The 20,138-nt window shown below is 44.1% G+C and overlaps 1 protein-coding gene across 3 annotated transcripts in view; it reads right to left on the reverse strand.

Annotated features, from left to right (window-relative positions):
* The window catches only part of LOC135189923 (ras-related protein Rab-10-like), a 33,047-nt gene extending 13,394 nt beyond the window's left edge, over nt 1-19,653 (reverse strand). Inside the window, exons 1-4 of one of the 3 annotated variants that reach the window (XM_064170704.1) lie at nt 19,088-19,653; nt 12,049-12,109; nt 10,752-10,890; nt 1,781-1,870 (exon numbers count right to left, since the gene is read on the reverse strand). In XM_064170704.1, coding sequence (XP_064026774.1) covers nt 1,781-1,870; nt 10,752-10,890; nt 12,049-12,109; nt 19,088-19,427 — 630 coding nt within the window. In that variant the 5' untranslated portion in view covers nt 19,428-19,653. The remainder of the gene's footprint in view (nt 1-1,780; nt 1,871-10,751; nt 10,891-12,048; nt 12,110-19,087) is intronic. The other 2 variants (XM_064170702.1, XM_064170703.1) reach the window with 2 other exon arrangements.
* Between the last annotated feature and the right edge of the window lie 485 nt (nt 19,654-20,138).

Raw genomic sequence — 20,138 nt, forward strand, 5'->3', positions numbered from 1 at the left:
CCTTTCTGTCACAGAGAGAGGAGAACAGATGAAACAGGCAAGCAAAGAACAGATGTGTATGTTGAAATACATTGTGGTAACAGGAAAAGAGAGCGAAGACAAATCTGTGAAGATCAAAGCCAAATAAAAATAGAACAAAAAACACACAATAATACACCTCTCCCAAACACACCTTTACCCAAACCCCCCAAACTCCTCAAACCTTGAGTACTTCAGCCTTCTCTGCATCATGTTACTGCAATGTCTACCACATCTAGCAATGCACCCCCGTTTTCTTGTGCACAATATTGGTCAAAGAAAATGAATGTACATATTATTCCAGTTCACCTTACATACTGCTAAGTATTGTGGCAAGCAAGGCCTCTAAAAATGCAGCCAGATGGGACAAAAAAATCAAACCACAAGTCCAGAGTTAAAGCATAACTTTGGCTACTCCCTCTCAAAATTAATCTGGAAAGGTACATTCAAAGAATTGCCTTTTTATAGCTTTGGGAGCATCTACAGCTGGTTCAGTCAGATGCTTTAGCACTCACAAATCACACTGACAGGATAAAAGGTCTAACTGAAAAGTTCCCTGCCTCATAACACAGGAGAAATCCAGAAAGCAGACCTATTGGCAAGGAGGTAAATGTTTGTTTCTGGAAAAACTACTACCCTGAGAGAAATGTTGATTGCATGGTTGTGTCAGAAAATGGCATGGTTAATGCCACATGCAAAACCCTACTGCTGCCCTCTTGTGCACGTGCACCCAATGACTGCATCTCTGCATTCTCTGAGCAAGAGCCTGCCTGTGTTTCTCAGCATCCTTGCACACAGACACAGCACATGAACATGGAAAGTGCCTTGCCCACAAACAACAGACCTGCAAGAGCTTCCCTCTGTAATGCTGATGGAAAGGTGAAGTCGTATTTTAAAGTTCCCTGATGTGGGATTACAGTATTGGCAAGAAATGGTCAGTGTTCTCTTCTCTGAGCTCGAGACACCCTGCCTGACCCACCATGCCTGGAAGCACATTGGAAGGGCTCATTCCAAGTCACAGACAGCAGAAGCATACAGTTTGCAGTTACAAAATGTACTGGTAGATAGGATACACAACACCTAGTTGTTACCACATTTCTTCTGCCATAGCACAGCTCCTGGGTTTCCTCTTTGGTTCTCAGGGAGAGTGTTTTACCACTGCCTTTAAAACAGCACTGCCCAACAGCTCCTCCTCTACACATGGCCAGCAGGTGTAAACTGTACTGGGCTGCAGTCTGAGCTGTGCAACACACAGATCTTGGGCAGCTGGATGTTCCCTACATGTATCTGCCCAGTCTTAGGGCTGTTCACAGGCAATGCAGAGAACTATACACAGGCTGCCAGAAGAGTTATTTACAGTCAGGCTGTGGCAAGGAAAAAACAAAAAACCATTGATGGGTGGAGCCAGAAAAAGGATGCAGAATGTTATTGAGCATGAAACGTTAGAAATCCCCATTAGAGCAGAACCCTGAAAATGCAGGCACTAACACACTTTTGGTTTTAATTCAAACCAGAAGATTTCTATCTTAACACCTAAAACTTTCATAGTACATTTTAACCTTTAAAATCAAAATCAGTATTCCAAAAGAGATCAGCTAGGAATTACTTAATGGATTTCTGCTCATACTCCAGAACTCCCTAACTGCTTTTCTGGAGCAATTCCTAACAGAACTGTTGAAATTCAGGAGCTTTTTATCATTTTCAGTGTAACATACTAAGACAGTCAGGAGAACCCAAAGAAAGTACCAGTGATGAGTGATACCTTTTCTCCTTTCTGTTTTGGAACTACACGTTCTGACTCCTTATCACACTTGTTGCCCAACAGTATTACGTCCACTTCATCACCTGCTTTCTAAAAGAGAACCAGCATTAGTAAGTGTCAGGGAAGAAGAAAGCAACCAACAAACCCCTTCACCTTCGGCTCATGCTAACCTTCAACACTTTATTTCCTTGAAAATAAAGGCTAAATTCTGCCCTGACCTTTTCATCTGTATAAGTACTTTCCATCATTTAGTGAGAGTCAGAGGAAAACAGCAAAATTGCAAAGAGCAGGAAAAAAAGCCACTTGCAAGTGCAGGGCATAATTTGCAACCTCTTTCATAAGATATAAAGTATATGGTGCATGGGCACCATCTCCTGATGAATGCTCCATCTTGAGGCTTTAAAAGTGACTGGAAATGCCCCAAATTCACAGACGCTGCCCTTCCTAAAGTAATGGGTTCATGGATTAGCAATTTAGTCTGGTCTACATCTAGCACTCAAGTAAAAAAGGGAAGGAATTTGCTGCACCTGAAAGAGCACCTCTCTGTGCTTCACTTTTGCACACAGACAGTAAAATTACATTCAAAGTATTCAAACTCAACATAAAAGTTTGATTATTCCAAGACACTTAGAAGGCAGCAATAGATTTTTAATGAAGTAAAATTTAAAAACCTCATTGATTTCAAAAGGAAGAAAAATGCAGCTTTTGACCTTGTCTCCATCCTTCGTTCCACTAATCCAGTTACATACATGATGACTCCAAAATGCATTGGGTGCTTTACATCAGTGTTATTTTAAGGTAAGCCATTGTGACTATACATGAGTGGAATAATGACAAGGAAGGAGAACACTTCTGCAACAGCATGTAGCATTGGAAGGCTGACATTTGTTGTGAAAATCAGAGCATTTAAAATCACTTTCGATGCTTAAATGGAGGAACCTGGGGGGGTCTCAATCCAGAGACAATTAAAAGCTAATGTGGTCTGATCTCACCACTTGTACTCTGAAAGGACATGCTCACAGCTTCTCTGATGACTCAAAAAGCCTGGGGTCAGGCTGCAGATCTCTCTGCAAGGATGCAGCTGAAATCTCTGATCAAAGTCTTACATTTTATAGCTGTGCCACAAGACAAAACCAGGCACAGACTAACATCTTGCCCATAGCTCACACATGTGCAATTCACAGATTGGCCCCTCAAAGGTCATCTTGTCCAACCTCCCTGTGGTCAGCAGGGACACCACCTAGATTGTGCTGCTCAGGGCCACATCAAGTCTGATCTTGAGTGTCTTCAGGGATGGGGCCTTAGACACACGTCCCTCCCTTCAAAAAAACCCACAAAGAAAAGCCTTTATTTTTTAAAGGCTGAGAGAATCATTACTTGTAGTCTATTTGCACTCTTACAACTAAGTTCCTTCATCTGAGGAGTACAGCAGTAGGCACAATTTATTATTAAGGAGCAGGATTTCATTCTTTTTTAATCCACTTTCATTTTAGAGTCAGCTAATCTCATTTTATACCCACAGCTGATGTTCAAGATAATGTAGTATTAAAATGAAGTAAGCTCATCGTAAGAGTACAAAGTACAGGCCTAAAATAATGAATCAATCTAACCTGGATTAATAGACCAAAATGTTGGCTGTTTCAGAAGGCACTGAAGCTTTACTCATTAAGGTCAATGGTTTTCCTACATAAAATTACATACATCAGTCCCTAAAATAGGGTAAACAGACAATTTAATCTCATCACATAACCAACTTTTTCAGTCTGTGTGTAGCTGATGGTTCTAAAAGCGATATTTGACTTTGCTCTGAAATAAAAGGTCAAGGGGAAAAGCCAGCACACTTTCTGCAGAAACCCAGCCTGCAAATGAACTGCTGTGCAAACATTTTTGCAGTGGGAGTGCTCCTTCTAAACAGCTTCAAACAGTAAGAACATTTGAAGGAGGTCAGAGTCACCAGGCCAGTATTTATTTCAGCAAATAACTATAATTTCTACATTAATACAGTGTAATATGTATTCTACTTTGACTGGATCTTTAGAATCATAGAATTGTTTTGCTTGGAAAAGATCTCTTAAGATCAAGTCCAACCATCAACCTAACACCACCATGTCCCCAAATACCATGTCCACATGTTTCTTGAACAGCTCCAGGGATGGTGACTCCACCACCTCTCTGGACAGCCTGTACCAATGCCTGACCACTCTTGCAGTAAAGACATTTTGTCTAATATACAACTTAAACCTCCCCTGGTAGGATTTCAAGTCATTTTCTCTCATCCTATCACCTGTTTCTCGGGAGAAGAGACCAACTCACACCTCACTCCATCCCCTTTTCAGGGAATTCACTGAATCAGTCAGGTTGGAAAAGACCTTCAAGATCATCAAGTCCAACCTATCACCCAGCATTATTTAATCAACTAAATCACGGCACAAAGTGCCACATCCAGTCTCTTTCTAAACACTTCCAGGGATGGGGACTCCACTGCCTCCCTGGGCAGCCCATTCCAATGGCCAATCACTCTTCCTGTGAATAACCTCTTCCTAATATCTAGTTGTATAGAGCAATGAGGTCTCCCCTCAGCCTCCTCTTCTGCAGACTAAACAACTCCATCGCCAAAGCACTGCAAATACTCTTTTATTTAAAGACAGTATGTTGCAGCTTCTCACTTTGAGAAACTTAAAGACTATTCACCAAATGATGTCCATTTTAAATTCTGAAACCTGATTATATTGAAGTCTTAAAATGAAATAGGCCAATATTAGCAGGGAAGAAGTCTGACCACGTGCTCAGCTGGCACAAAAAACTGCAGGGGTGCACTGATCTGAACTGACTAAAAATGTAGCTCCTCAGTGCTTCCAAAAACTCACTGTGTATTTTCACCCTCTTTTATTTATAGCTCAGGAATAAGCTTTCCAAATGCAAAAATCTATGGCTAAAAAGAGGATTCTTCTTTTACAGTTGTTAAAATGCCATTACACAAGTCAGCACTGACTAAGCTAATAAGAGTCAGGAAACATTTTCAGCCCATGTGATGGAAAAATACCCTTAAAAATGTCATCAATAGCATCAAGGCAATAAGAAATTCTATTTCTAAAAAAGAATTTTTTAAATCCATTTGGTATCTCAGAAAAATACATCCAGAGTTTTGGTTCACTCTCTTCAATTTTCCTTCTGGTTTTAGCATTTCAAAAGTCACATTTTACTGCAACAGAAAATAAAAAGAATATGAACAGCCTATTTTAAAGCAATGGCTAAAGAGGACACAGCAGCACTAGATTTGTCTCAAAAATTGGAGCCAGGAGATTGTCATGGCAGAAGACCTTTTGCCTTGGATCCTCCAGCAGCTGGAGCTGGTGGTGGCAGGAGCCAGGCTGCTGTGACCAATGGTGGCAGAAAGGAACACCTTCAGAGCTTCAAACACAGCAGGAACCAGACTAAGCATCAGCAATCTACTCTGACAGGAGCTATCCATTCACTCAGCTTGCACCTAGCCTGTGCTTCACAAACCAGGTAAATACTCAACTCACTGCTTGACTATAGATAGGTCTGTTAACAGAAAGCAAAATGCTGAAGAGAAGACTCTGGCTCATCACTTTTATATGCAATTCTCTTATTTTACCCCAGTGTTAAAGGTCATTTTCTGCACTTGTTCACATTTTGCTGGGAAAACTATGTCACAGAAGAGCTATGAATTGTGTGTCAGAAGTAGCACAGACACCTTAAATGAAAGACAACTACATCATAACTGTATTTCACAGGATGTCAGGGGCTGGAAGGGACCCAAAGAGATCACTGAGTCCAACCTCTCTGCCAGAGCAGGACCATACAATCCAGCTCAGCACAGGAATGCATCCAGACAGGCCTTGAAAGTCTGCAGAGGAGGAGACTCCACAACCTCTCTGGGGAGCCTGTTCCAGTGCTCTGGGACCCTCACAGCAAAGAAGTTTCCCCTTATGTTGCTAAGGTCAAGGTAGACTACATCCACTGATCTCCCTGAATCTACCCATTCAGTTATGTCATCATAGAATGCTATCAGGTTAGTCAAGCATGATTTCCCTTTACAGGTTATTGGGAGAAACTGTCTCTCCACTTTTAAAAAGGTGAGCACAGACCCTGCTGAGGCCTCCACCTGTCCTGCAGCAAACTGGCCGTGATGAGCCAAAGCTCATCCAGACTCCTGTTGTATAAAGAGAGCTGTCCAGCCATGGAATCACCACCTTGTGCCTCCACCACATTCCCAGGGCATGGCTGTGCAGGGTTGCATGGTTTTGATACTCACTGATTACAGTTTGAGTTGGAAGGAACCTTCAAGATCATCTAGTCCCACCATCCTGCCATGGGCAAGGAGACCTTCTACTAGATCGGGTTGCTCAAGGCTCCATCCAAGCTGGTTTTAAACGTTCCCAGGGTTGAAAAGGAGATGGAAGTTTGCTTGCAGGTTGAAACCACAAAAAGAACCCAGATCTGATAAATGTGCTAAGGTAATGCTTAACTGGTTTGTGTTCAAGGAAGAAATGTAGCATTAATGGAATTTTTCAGCTCTGCAAAGGAGACAGAAATATGCATGGGCATGCAGCAGAGCCAAGCAAGGACATGAAGGTGGGAAGGTTCTTCTTCCTGCTCCCCAGACAATGACAGCAGAGGCTGATCCTTTGTATTCGTGATTAATATTTGCTAGGAAGACACTGTCCCCATGACCACATGGGTAGTGTTCACATTACAATTCCTATACATATGCCTCTTTCCATCTATTTTTCTGCCACACAATGACCTCAGTTACAAATGAGGTTTCAAGAACCTCAGCAGAATTGTCCAAATGACAGAACTTGTCTATTAGCACACTTAGACTTGATTAGATATAAACCGATTCGTTCTCAAACTTGCCTAAGACTAAAGAGAAATTAATTTAGCAGAGTGACAAGAACAAGACTTTTCAGTTCTAATCAGTCATAACAACAGGGGGGTGGTGGAGTCACTGTTCCTGGAGGTGTTCAAGAAAAGCCTGGATGAGACACTTAGTGCCATGGTCTGGTTGACTGGATAGGGCTGGCTGCTAGGTTGGACTGGATGATCTTGGAGGTCTCTTCCAACCTGGTTGGTTCTATGATTCTATGATCATGCACTGGAACAGTTTGATGCTTCTGGCACTGAGCTTTACCATCCCCATCAGAGGAGTTTGAAATAAAGGTAACTCTGGAAAGCATTTTGCTGTGATGCTTTCATTTACACATGATGCAGAAACACTGAATGCCAGGCCAAGTTTCCAGCTCTCAGATGCACCTAAGGCACATACCCAGAAGAGGGCACTAGGGAAAAACAGCAGTGACCCAACCAGCACAGCCACGCATTTCACATCCTAGTTGAGGAGTCACTTCTTTCACACAGCAGAAATAGAAAGCTAATAGAATCCAAGAACACTAAATTATGTCCCCAAGGCTTGCTACTGCATGAGAAAATTAATCTGTCTTCCCCATGCAGAAAATTCTGTGCTAGCAGAGAACTGTTAGCAGATAATCATTAGGAATGATCTTTATGCCACTCCAGCACAATGAAAACTACTTTGCTGTAGTTCAAATAAAACCAGGGCCTACAATTTATGTCAAGAGTTTTTGGAAACCCAGATGCCATGTGCAAGTCACAGAATGATTTAAGCTGGCAAGGATTCCTGGAAGTGACCCGGTCTGATGCTCTGCTCGCAGAAGGACCAATTGAAAAGTCAGGTCACACTCCTCAAGACCCTGTTGAACTGGGGTTTAAGTATCTTCAGAGCCCCTTTGGGCAGCTGTTTGAGCATCTGAATGGTCTAATGTGAGAAACTTTTTGCCCCTATTGTTGGAATCTGTGCTAGGTTGAAGCTAGCTAGAATATTTTAGTGAGAGGAATTAGATTATAGGCTGTGAAAAGGAAACAATGCTGATGTCTGCTTCACTCATAGGCTTGCTGAGATGTATAAAAACAAGAACACATATATAGAGCAAGGGAGTTGCACTCTGGCCTTTTGGCTGCCTACCTTCTCTCTCTAACCTGCTGTCTGTGTGACTAATCCCTCTGCTTCCTAACCCCCTGGCCGATTCTCCAAACTCACCTTGAACATAAGGCAAAGTGTACGATAAGGTAGAGGAGTGGAAGAAGGGAGGTGGAAGGGTGGTTGGGAGCCCCTCCTGGGGACTCTGGTTTCTGGGAGGGCTGCTGTGTTTCTGCATTACTTTCTAACTTGCATACGTCTGTCTACCGCTGTACAGGTTGTAAATACCTGGTTGTGTATTGTGCTGAGCTGTACATATAAAGCCTTATTCTGATTTCCAGCTCGGCTGAGTCTAGTCTGGGTGATTTTCTTCAGTGTGGGGAGGCAGGTAACACCCAAACCATCACAGAATCTTGTCCAAAGTGCTCCTGGAAAGCACTGGTTTCTGCAAATGGATTTGGTACACTGCTGCCTGTATTTAATTCTTAAAGGCCAAGCAGACTCAGCCTTTCAGAACAGCCACATACACAACAGCTAAAACCCACATCAGCAGACAGGAGAAGCACCTTAAGCTGGATACTGCTGACAATCCTACAAATAAGGAATGGTTTCAGGTTCTGAAGTAATTTCCCTGCAATTATCACGCTCCTACTGAGTGCATTACAAATCCAATATACCTGTACAGGATTTGCCAATAATGTCCTAAGATATTAATTAATCAGTGAGTGTATTTTTGTAGCAAGCCTTCTAAAGTGCAGCCATGCTACTTAGTGTCCTCCAGTTACAAAGCCAAATTTTACAAGCATACAGATAGGGCAGCAGATTTATGTCTTGAACAAGGATTCATTTTTAATAGGAAAGTTGCTGTATGCTTAAAATAATTGAAGTACAGTAAGCACATTACTGGTGATCTGCCTGGTTTGGTCTTCTAAAAATCAATGGACTTTTTAGGAATGCTAAATTGCTCAGATTGTCATTTTCAACTGTTGTTGCTTAGCAGACTGAGAAGGTGCTTTAAAACTTTGTTTAAAATCCCTACAAAGGACTAAGAAATGTAAATGTAATGACTGAATTGTCTCAAAGAATCTTTTGATTGGTCCAGGTGGAAGCTTTGCATTACCTGTTGGTCTAGTGTTTCATGGAACCTCTGTTTGTTTCCCTTTTCAAGTTGTATTTCATTTTTCTACACTTATATATTCAAAAGCTGTTGTAGGAGCAGCCACTTTACTGGCCATATGTGGGGAATTAAATAGTGGTTTGCATTCACAGACCAAAGTAAATGCAGGCAATGTCCTCAACCTCCACCAAGCAATTAATTTTCATGAAATGCCCTGTGTTTTAACAGTTACTGCTTAAAAACATTTCTTTTGCAATGAATGGCTCCATATATTTTCACCAAGACACTTCAGAAATTGATATCCCACTAGGACTAAATTAATTTTTTTACTATTATCTAGCTCTATTGCAACACTCACTAATTGCTAATTCTCAGATTGCTACAATCCATCATGCAATTTACATTCCCAGAAATTGTTTTAAATTGAGAGGTTTTCCTTTTTTTTTCCATTTAAAATTACAAAATCCCTTCAGGGGTTAAGACTAAATAACCTAAATATTAATAATTTGAGTATGTTCAAGCTTTGAAGTATCATGAACCAAATGCAGGCTGATGCAGGTGTTGTTTCCTGATTGACTGGAGCACATTTGAGCCTGCATAGGTCCTTCTAGAGCTGCTCCCACTCTTCCCTCCAGCCTCTCTCCACCATACACTCCTGATCATTTCTTTGTGTCTATGGTTGTGCATTATAGCCCACTGAATCAACCATCCTGCTGATCTAATTCCAGATGACAGGGCAAAATGGTCCCTTTGGAGGCAGTGGGAAGACAGATCAGTATTTGATACACGAATTCACACACAGAATGGATATCCATGGATCACCTACATCAACAGTTTCAGGTAACAGTAAACCTACTGCCATGCTATTCTATTCTAAAGCTTCCACTACATAAGGTCTCTCTTGATGTGTTCTCTCTTAGCAGTTGAGAATCAGGTGCAGGGTTACAGGCAGCTGAATGACCAGATGGCCAGGGGCTTGTCTCTTCCTCCCTCCTTGGTTTCTCTCTCCAGTTCCCCCAGCGGTTCTTCTCCTGACCTTCCTACTTCTGCATGTTTACCCCGTGTCAACTTCACTAACTGTCAAGACTTTTCTATGAACCTCTTGAACCCACTGATGGAGCAGAAAACCATCCAACTGGTTTTGCTGGGTTAGTTTTTGATCACATTAGAAAGAAACGTGAACCTCAGAGGGCTCTGAAAAGTTCTAGAAGCAGCAGAGTGGGAGGGACTGTTCATGAGCAGGAAGGGAGGTAGGAACACACTCCCTGTCTGGCTGCCACATGCTGCTGAATCACTTCCTATGTCACATCAAAAGATGTGTTTCTGGCTGCAGTACCACATGCTGATGACCAACAGCTCACCATCAGCAGAAAGGGATTCTCCTTCTACTCCCCCAGTTCCTCCCTCTTGAAATCCCCTCTCAAGGGCAATATTCAGCAAAGACAAAGAGGATCTTTAATTGAGTTGTTTCTTTTGATTCTTGGGATGAGGCAAATACACTAAAAGTAATGAATTAGGAAAAGGAAATCACTGGCTGTGATATGGAAGTCAAAAATCCTGGGACGTGGAGACTGGCTTGTGGAAGGCACACCAGGGACAACTATACCTCAGCATACATGAAACCAAACCAGAAGCTGTGTTCTAAAAGTACTTCAGAAAACATTCCTGCAGCACCAAGGGCTTGTCCTGGGTAATCTACTCTGTATTCCAGTTTCATCTAACAGCAACCCCACTCTCCTACTGCGTGCTGGGTTAAAGGCAAGAAATTCTGGTTAAAAACACACAGCTCATGGAACAAGAATAAATCTCATGCAGGCATCTAAAATATCAACAGCAACAGCTTGTTAACAACCTTCAGTAAGAGACCAACCACTTTTTGATAGATTTACCTCATAGATGTCTTTCATCCAGCTGGTTATACTTCGAAAACTGTCCAGATTTGTGATGTCATACACCAGAACAAAGCCTTGTGCACCACGGAAATAGCTGGTGCTCAGTGTATGGAATCGTTCCTGACCAGCAGTATCCCTGAAAGAAAGGATGAGAAATCACAGACACAAAACAAACAGCACAGCACTCAATAAAATACCACTCTTTAATTTTAAGGAGTATTGTCCAAATTTTGAAGGGTGTAGCATTCCAAAGAAAAGACACAAGGAGACAAAGATGAGAGAAAATCTGGGTGACAGATATGGCAGTGAAAGACATACACTGGAATTGTTCTGAACGCTGAGTGCAACTTCAAGCCCACTACTGTTTCTTTAGAAACAGAGTTGCTGCAGCCAGCCCAGTAGAGGGCCACAAAGATGGTCCAAGGGATGGAACACCTCTGCTATAAGGATAGACTGAGGGACCTGAGGTTGTTCAAGCTAGAGAAGACTCTGGGAGGGCCTTATAGATGCCTTCCAATACCTGAAGAGATCCTACAGGAAGGCTGGGGAGGGACTTTTCATAAGGCTGTCTAGCAGCAGGAAAAAGGGAATAGTTTTAAGCTGAGGTAGAGTAGAGTTAGACAGAGTCTTAGCAAGAAGTTCTTCAGCATGAGGGTGGTGAGACTCTGGAACAGGCTGCCCAGGGAGGCTGTGTATGCCTTCTCCCTGGGGGTGTTCAAGGCCAGGCTGAATGAAGCCTTGAGTAGCTGTGTCTAGTTGAGAAGCATCCCTGCCCATGGTGGGGAGGTAGGAGCAGATGATCTCTAAGTCCCTTCCGACCTAAGCCATTCTATAATTGTATAACTAAACCCAGTACAGCTCAGGTGACAAAAGAATATGGAGTTTCAAGCAGTGTATCAGTCAGGTGACATCCCTTTGTGTAGTGTGACACAAACAGCAAACTGGTTTACATGGGAGGTAGGTTTGGGGCAAATGCCATAAAGCACAAGGATGCTTTGTCATTTTCTTCAGTGTTCCCACACAATTAAATCTACTTCATACAGACCACAGATTTGTGCTCTTTTTTGCAGCTTGTATGCTGCAAGTTTTATTGTTAAAACAATCTAGCAACCACCCTCTTTTTAACTTACTTGCTGCAAAAAAAATATGCTCCCCTAGGCCAAATTCAAATTTTTTAAATGACCTAGTAGGGAAATCTGCACTTTAGGAAGACAGACAATTAAAAGCAGATGAGATTTTTCATGCTCTGATGTACTTTAGTTGGCTCTCATTTGTGATATAAATTAAAACTTACCATATTTGAAGCTTCACTCTTGTATCATTAAATGTTATTGCCTTTACTTTAAAATCAATGCCTAGAAGAAAGAAAAAAATCTGTAACATTTGTCATAACAACATGGATTCCCTGTGAAGAGTGTTTCTTATCTCTTGGTATCATGCAGTTTTGAGCAGAAAGTGAGAAGTGACTATATCAAACAAAGGATAACAAACCAACCACATACATTCAAATGGAGGCTGGGAGAGGATACTGTTGAATGGTGAAAACAGCTACGTGCCAATACATTACAGTAGTATGATACAAAGCAATGGAGGTTCAGGTCAACACAGAGGTGCAGATACTCTGAAACTACATGTAGGTGTTTCCATGAAGAGGCAAGTGACATGAGAGGAGTTTCATGCCCTGTGCACAACAATACTTGATGATTTCTGTTATTGCCAGTCCCATCACAACAGTGTGACAGCTATGAACAGGGAGGCAGAAATGCTTACAGAGCTGCTGCATGTGCAACACCACTTTTCAGTCCTTCCAAATCCCTAGGAAAAAAAATATCTACATGAACAGGAACAGAAATTAGCTGTACTAATTAAAAGCAAAGACAAATACACATTGGATTTCATTGAAAATGGAGAGGACTGACTCTACAGCCTTAAACACCATGCACCCCAGAGTATAAAAAACAATCAGACACTAGCACTTGAAATCAGTGCAGAATATCACTCCTACACACACAGATCTTTCCTTAAAGATACCTTCCTTCAGAGTGTTTTCTTCTGATATATTGCCAAATTAGTACTCTAAATGTGGTAATGATATATATATATGGCTTAGGGGGTGCTGAAGCTCCAGTGCTATTATTAGCAACTACTAGGTGGCAAGTTCTATCTCAGACTGACATGTTTCCTCACAGCCATTCTCCCCCCCAATTACTTGATTGCTGAAATCTGAAATACTGTTTTGACAATCTCTCTGCTTGTTGTCTTTCCCCTCCACTGAAAAATCACTGACTGCTTTTGTCAATTGCATGAAGTGAACTGTAGGTGCCATTGCAACAGCTGGCCATAGTGCATGGGTAAAATTCCTTGAGGTCAAAATATGCCTACTTAGCATGACTACAGAGTGATTTTCTTCACCAGTAGCAATGTCACTTGACAGAACTGAACATTGAAAACATACAAACATCTTACACTAACACAACTGCACTGAAATAAGAACCTCTCTGCCTTATTACTTCATCAAAGGAAAGCATCCACGGCAACAAACCTAAAATGTAAAGGAAATGTTCCCAGGGTGTTAGAGGTCGGAAGGGACCTCCAGAGATCGAGTCCAACTCCCCTGCCAGAGCAGAACCATAATCTAGTGCAAGTCACACAGGAAAACATCCAGAAGCTCTCTTCCCTTTTGCTGTGCACAAAACTTTTGACAAGTACACTCCCAATGCTATTAACATTTTTGTCTGCATGTGGTAAAAGAGTTTAGGTGGACTTTCAAAATTATTATGATAATCATGTCTTCCCCTTGATGAATTTTTGTTGAAGCTCCAATGGAAAGGAAAGATGAAATAATATAATTGGTATCTGTAATTAATATTACACAAAGCTTCCTTGATGGAATTAATAATGTCAGATGGAAATGTAATTTAAGTCAAATTTACTCATGTAAGGTGAAATTCCAACGTGATGGAAAACACTTGCTCCTGAAATTCACATGCTTTTGTTTAATTATCTGTATCACTTTTCTACAATTGATGTTGGAGCAGTTGAAAGGGACAGAGAGAAGCTGGAATGTCACTTTCAAATGCCACGTTGGGAACGCAGCAAAAGAATTACAGTCCAGCCAGAGATTCCCAGACCTACAGGAAACAGGTTTTTAGTTGACATAAATTTTAATAATAAATTGCTATAAGCTTTTTTAAATTATTATTATTATTATTATTTCTAAAAAGGGAAGCAGAGTGCTGAATCAGACTCAAACTTAATCTAAATTAAAATAAGGCTTATTGACTTCTTAAGTCAACTTCAAAATTTATTGACCCAAAAGGTCAATGAATGTTAGTGAAAACCAGAAGTCAATATGTTCTGCATGCATGAATTGTTCATGTCTTTATATGAAATTTCCAGCAAACTTAGCAAACTGGGGAGACAGAAAAGAAAAATGAGAAATACAATGCCAAAGACAGCTCACAGATTTCAGATGATTTTAGAGCCATGTATAATACAATGTGGTCAAAACAACAAAGCAAGCATTGATTACTGCTCTTGAGATAAATGTTATTTGAATGCAACAGCTTGTACCTGCTTCTTTTAAGCTGTCAAATAAAACCCAAGAAGGGGTGTGCTGGGTACAAGTTCAAATTCTAATTGTTATTTCCAAGTTTTATAACTATGAGATGAATATTTTTTTACTCTATAGTCCAAATGATAAATATGTCCACATTAGGATTGAGGCACCTTAAATGTAATTAGGTCAAAAGAAAGCATTAAAATAGTCAGCCACGGGGAAATTCAGCTGTGAATTCCCCCAGTGTCTGTAAAACAGCCTTTGGCCATCTGCAAAAGTCCTCTTTTGCAGCTGGCCTAGAAAATTACAGCACACTTTTCACCCCAATACAAGTTGGAGTGGCATATTCATCCCAGTGGCAAGTTCCTGGCATAAAAGGCTCAGAAAAATAAGTCTCTTCAGAGAAAATGCACATTTGAGCAGCTTACTAGGATGCAACAGTGACAGCATGGACAGAGGGTGGGGTAGTGCACATCCAAGTACTTTCTGTCATACAGCATCTTCAGCTCTCAAAGCAGGGAAGCAGTCAGTATCACCTCCCGTGCTCAGACTGGGCAAGTGCCCAGTGAGGTGTTAAGTTTCCACCATATTACTCCTACCCATACTTAACCCTTACTAGATGTTGATGCATTACTTGAATCAGACTCTTCCTGTACATGTCAAGGACTATCTACAGCAGAGTGGTGTTTGAGGAGTCAGTGATCATTGCTGTTCTTGTAAGAAAAAACAACTCATGAGGTGAGATGGTTTGTGAGGAAACATCAGGGTGACCAAAACCATCCGGCTTTGCAAAAATAAAACACAATAAAACACTAATGAGGTGGATTACTACTTGTAGGACATGTTTACCTTCACTGTGGTTGATTTTTATTGATTAACACTATTTCCTTCTAAAATGAGTATCAGGGAGTCCACACAGGCTTCACAGCTGGTTCTCTTTTCCATTGCACATTAGAAACAAATGTATAAATCACCTGAGTTTGCAACTTCACTCTTAATAAATCTTTTTTCTTACATATAGGTTTTAAAAACAAAAGTTTCTTTTTGAGGAAAAAAGGTCAAAATGTAATTATTGGATTTCTTTTAATCCTAATTGCACCAGTTTCAACTGTGACAGATTTGGTTGTACTCACACCTCTGCAGAAGTGTCTCTCACAGAAAGGTGTGCTGCAAGCCCACAGCCACCTCATACAGCAAAATTACAACCTCACAGCTGGTGAGGTCACAGCCCTGATCACTTGCATACAAAAGGGGGTTTTGTTCATATATTTTCTCTATGGCTTTATATGCAATGCCATTGTTTAAACAAAAACATTTATTCTTTATAGTCTGTTCATAACACAATGCATCTGCCTTATGATGCATATAAGTTTAATTAGAAACCTGTAACTGCTTATCATTTACCCAAACTGTCTAACTGCAGAAGAGGAAGAGCGTCCAGCCTTGAGGGTTTGAAGTGCTGCATAAAAAGCTCTCAGTGAAAATTTACTGCATCTTAGGAAAGTTCACTGCTACCAGAGCCTGTAACAAGATGTTCCCCCTGCTGCAGTAACACTGGGATTTTGCCTAGTAACAGAAAACTGTGATTCATGGCAACATAAGAATGAGATGCTGAACAACTTTTTCAATCCCATGTCTACAACCCTTTGCCACTAAGGAATATGGTGGCACATGATTTTGTCAAGGAGTTTGGACAACCTGGGTAGAATCATAGAATTATAGAATCAACTAGGTTGGAAGAGACCTTCAAGATCATCCAGTCCAACCTATCCCTCAGCCCTAGCCAGTCATCTAGACCATGGCACTAAGTGCCTCATCCAGGCTTTGCTTGAACACCTCCAGGGACGGTGCCTCCACCACCTCCCTGGGCAGTCCATTCCAATGCCAATCACTCTCTCTGCCAACAACTTCCTCCTAACATCCAGCCTATACTTTCTCTGGCACAACTTGAGACTGTGTCCCCTTGTTCTATTGCTGGTTGCCTGGGAGAAAAGACCAACCCCACCTGGCTACAATGTCCCTTCAGGTAGTTGTAGACAGCAATGAGGTCACCCCTGACCTCTACTCAAATCACAATCAACTAACATCAGGGGAGCATTCAACAGACTGCATGACAGACAGGGATCATTTGACTGAGTTTGTATGAAACAGGCATCTGGATGAAAACAGTTACTTGTTTTGATGGTGCTAAAGAGAGAGAAGCCATCATGAACAGAAGAAGCATCGCACTGTGGTTCTCCCTTGACACCACTATAGGCCATGCTTTCAGCTGTAGATGTTCAAGAAAAATGGAACTTCCACTCCCAGCATTACTCTTCCAGAAGCCACCATTCATAGTCGTATTCATTCTAAAAGTCTAAGCTCTAATGCACCTCCTAAGATAGAATGAACTGGAGCACAGCATTTCAGAAATAACTCTAAAAACACCATCAGGTAAAAAATATCACATGTGGATGATTCAGTTACACTTCAGACAAGCAACTGCCTAGGAAGCTTTTAAATCTCTCAAAAATAGGTTTCAGTAACACTAATAAGACTAATAAGATTAATCTCAGCCCATGAATTTCACAGACCCCTTTCATCTTAACTGTTATTTCAACCCACAACTTGGAAAATACATATTTAATATCACCACCATGCAAGACTTTTTGACTCTGTCATGGACTGAATTAAATCTTCGAAGTCTCTTCCAACTTGGTTGATTCTATGAAAAGAAAGTGTGTCACAAAGGAGTAACCTCACAGCCAGGAATCTATGTTGCAATATAAAACGCATCAACAAGGCTGATGTTTATCTCCATGGCCATTCCTTGAGGCTCCTTGCTTAGCCTGTAATAAGTTCCCTGTCAAATGGATCAATTCCGGAGCTGGGATTGTTTAGCCTGGAGAAGAGGAGGCTCAGGGGTGACCTTACTGCTGTCTACAACTACCTGAGGGGTGGTTGTGGCCAGGAGGAGGTTGCTCTCTTCTCTCAGGTGGCCAGCACCAGAACGAGAGGACACAGCCTCAAGCTGCGCCAGGGGAGATTTAGGCTGGAGGTGAGGAGAAAGTTCTTCCCTGAGAGAGTCATTGGACACTGGAATGGGCTGCCCGGGGAGGTGGTGGAGTCGCCGTCCCTGGAGCTGTTCAAGGCAGGACTGGACGTGGCACTTGGTGCCATGGTCTGGCCTTGAGCTCTGTGGTAAAGGGTTGGACTTGATGATCTGTGAGGTCTCTTCCAACCCTGATGATACTGTGTGATACTGTGATACTGTAATTCCAGGCCTTCACTGCTAGCTGGGTCCTCCCCTTTTGGATCATATTGGTTTCAGAAGATGCTGATGAAGAAGAAGATGGGCAAGAAAATAAAAAGTATCTTAAATTCAGCCATTCTCATGTATGCAGGCCAAGGCATCTCACATTACATGTTCCCTGGACCAACTGCTGCCACAGCTACTAACTGTTATTTGTTTAAGGCAACTTAAGTGTATAAGAGAGCCTCAAATGTAGGCAAACATCAGTTCTTGTGAATACTTTCTCTTCAAGAGCACAGGAGATGATATAAATAGATATATAGAGAGATCTAAGTGAATACATTCTTACACATATGCAAACTTTTAAAAGCAAAAGTTTACCAACCAGAAACTGGCAGATCTCCACAGCAAACCAAACCACCACACCCACGTTACACATTTTCATGCTGATGACCTGGCTGTCAGCATATGGACAGTCACCTCGTTGTTCCCCACAGCAGCTGGAGCTTCTCATGACCCCCAACTTGCAGAGGAGCTGGGGAAGGCAGCTGCTGGAGCAGCCCGAAACTGCCTTCGCCTGGCAGGGCTGATTATCTCCATCACAGCAATGGCTCCATCGTGCACATGGCTACCTACAAAGTATCTTGACTTGATATCACTGAAATTATCACAGATAAATGCCTTTCTAGCATGAAAGCTGGAGGAATGGAGCATCTTACTGGCATCTGACAGCTCTAGATTCTCCGTGCACCCACACAGGGGTACAGCAACAGAGCCTCCACCTGCAGCCGCGGGCAGTAAGGAACAGTAAGAAACAAGTTGCCTGCGCAAGTGCAAAGAAAGATTAGGTTCCAAATGCCTCAGGCTACCGGGAAAGAGGGCAACAGCCAGCACCGAAGTTCTGGGCCCAGGGGACATGCTTTCTGACACCCCAGCAAGCCTCTGCAAAGGTGTGAGGGGCAGGACGCGGCTGGGCACAGAGGGAGCCCTGACACCTGCGAGGCAGGCAGTGCCGAGCTGCCGGTGCCCGGCGGGCTGTGTCCGAAGGGAGCACCCGCGGCCTGTGGGCGGGAGTCGCAGCCGGGAACAAGGGACGGGGAACGGACGGCAGCCCTCTGGGGCGTGCGGCGGACAGCGGCGTGCAGGCAGAGCCACCGGCCGCGGGGCCTCGCTCGGCGGGACGGCAGCGGGGCCACGGGTGCTGAGGCACGGCAGCGGGACCACGGGTGCTGAGGCACGGCAGCGGGGCCACGGGTGCTGAGGCACGGCAGCGGGGCCACGGGTGCTGAGGCACGGCAGCGGGGCCACGGGTGCTGAGGCACGGCAGCGGGGCCACGGGTGCTGAGGCACGGCAGCGGGGCCACGGGTGCTGAGGCACGGCAGCGGGGCCACGGGTGCTGAGGCACGGCAGCGGGGCCACGGGTGCTGAGGCACGGCAGGCCGGCGGCGGGTGCGCCTGGGGGACACGGGCAGGTGCCGGCCCGGGGGTGCGGGAGGGCGCCGGCAGAGCCAACTGCCCGAGGGCCAGCCGCGGTCACTCACCGATCGTGGCCAAGTAGGAGGAGGTGGGAGCCCCGGCAGGCGGCCAGCTGGGCTCCGTGTACCTCCGCACGATGGAGGTCTTCCCCACGCAGGACTCCCCGGCCATCACGACTTTCACCAGCAGCGGCGGCCTGCCCACACCGCCGTCCCCGTGCCCCTGCCTCAGTCCTGCCATGGAGGGTGCCGAGTGCCGGCCGGGCCGGGCCAGGCCATGGCAGGCCCGGGCGGGGCGGAGCGGGGGCCACGGGCCGCCCCGCTGCGGGAAGCGGTCTCCGGCCCCGCCCGCGGCGTGGGGAGGCCCGGCGGCGGGGCCAGGACGGAGAGCGGGGCGGGACGCCATCGCCTGCCCGCTGCCTCGCACAGGTGGGACTCGCCGCACCGAGCCCCGGATGCGGCTGCGGGGGCGAGGGCTGCGAGGGCTGCGCGGGGCCTCCGCCCGCTGTGGACGGCGCGGCTGAAGAATAAAGCATCAAAAGGCTGCTGCGTCTGCCCTCTGACTGAACGCTGCCGCCCGTACAGCAGCCAGGGCTGCGCACGGGCAGCAGCAAAGTCAAACTGGCCAAGCTCTAGGCTATTTAATTCTTAAAACGATTAAAATCTGGAAGCGAAATGGTTGGCATGAGGCAATGCTGTGCCTACGCCGGTGCTGTGCCCTGCAGCGCTCCCGGCGCTGTCGCCGTGCCCGTGTCCGCTGTGCTAATGCCCGGGGCTCTGCTGACCCAGCCTCTGCGGGCTGTACCTCTGTGCTCCCTGAGCGGGCAGGGGCTGCGTTCAGATGTCTGGCAGCTGCTTCGGATGACAGCTGCTTGTGCACAGGGTCCTTCACCATGCCGAGCTGTGCAGCGGGGCCACCTCGGACTCCTTAGAGGTCCTGTGCTGGCTTACACATGCTGTATTTGAGCCAGTGCTCTGAATTAGGATTATGAAATTATGCAAGAATGTGCTTTTTTTTTCCCGTGAGGTTGCATCACTGGGGAGGAAAGAGGGAACTTTCACAACTGCATAACCCTTCCCCCTTGAAGCACAGAAATAAACAGTCTGGTTTCTCATC

Source organism: Pogoniulus pusillus, chromosome 34 (genome assembly GCF_015220805.1).
Source record: "Pogoniulus pusillus isolate bPogPus1 chromosome 34, bPogPus1.pri, whole genome shotgun sequence".
NCBI classification, from domain to species: domain Eukaryota; kingdom Metazoa; phylum Chordata; class Aves; order Piciformes; family Lybiidae; genus Pogoniulus; species Pogoniulus pusillus.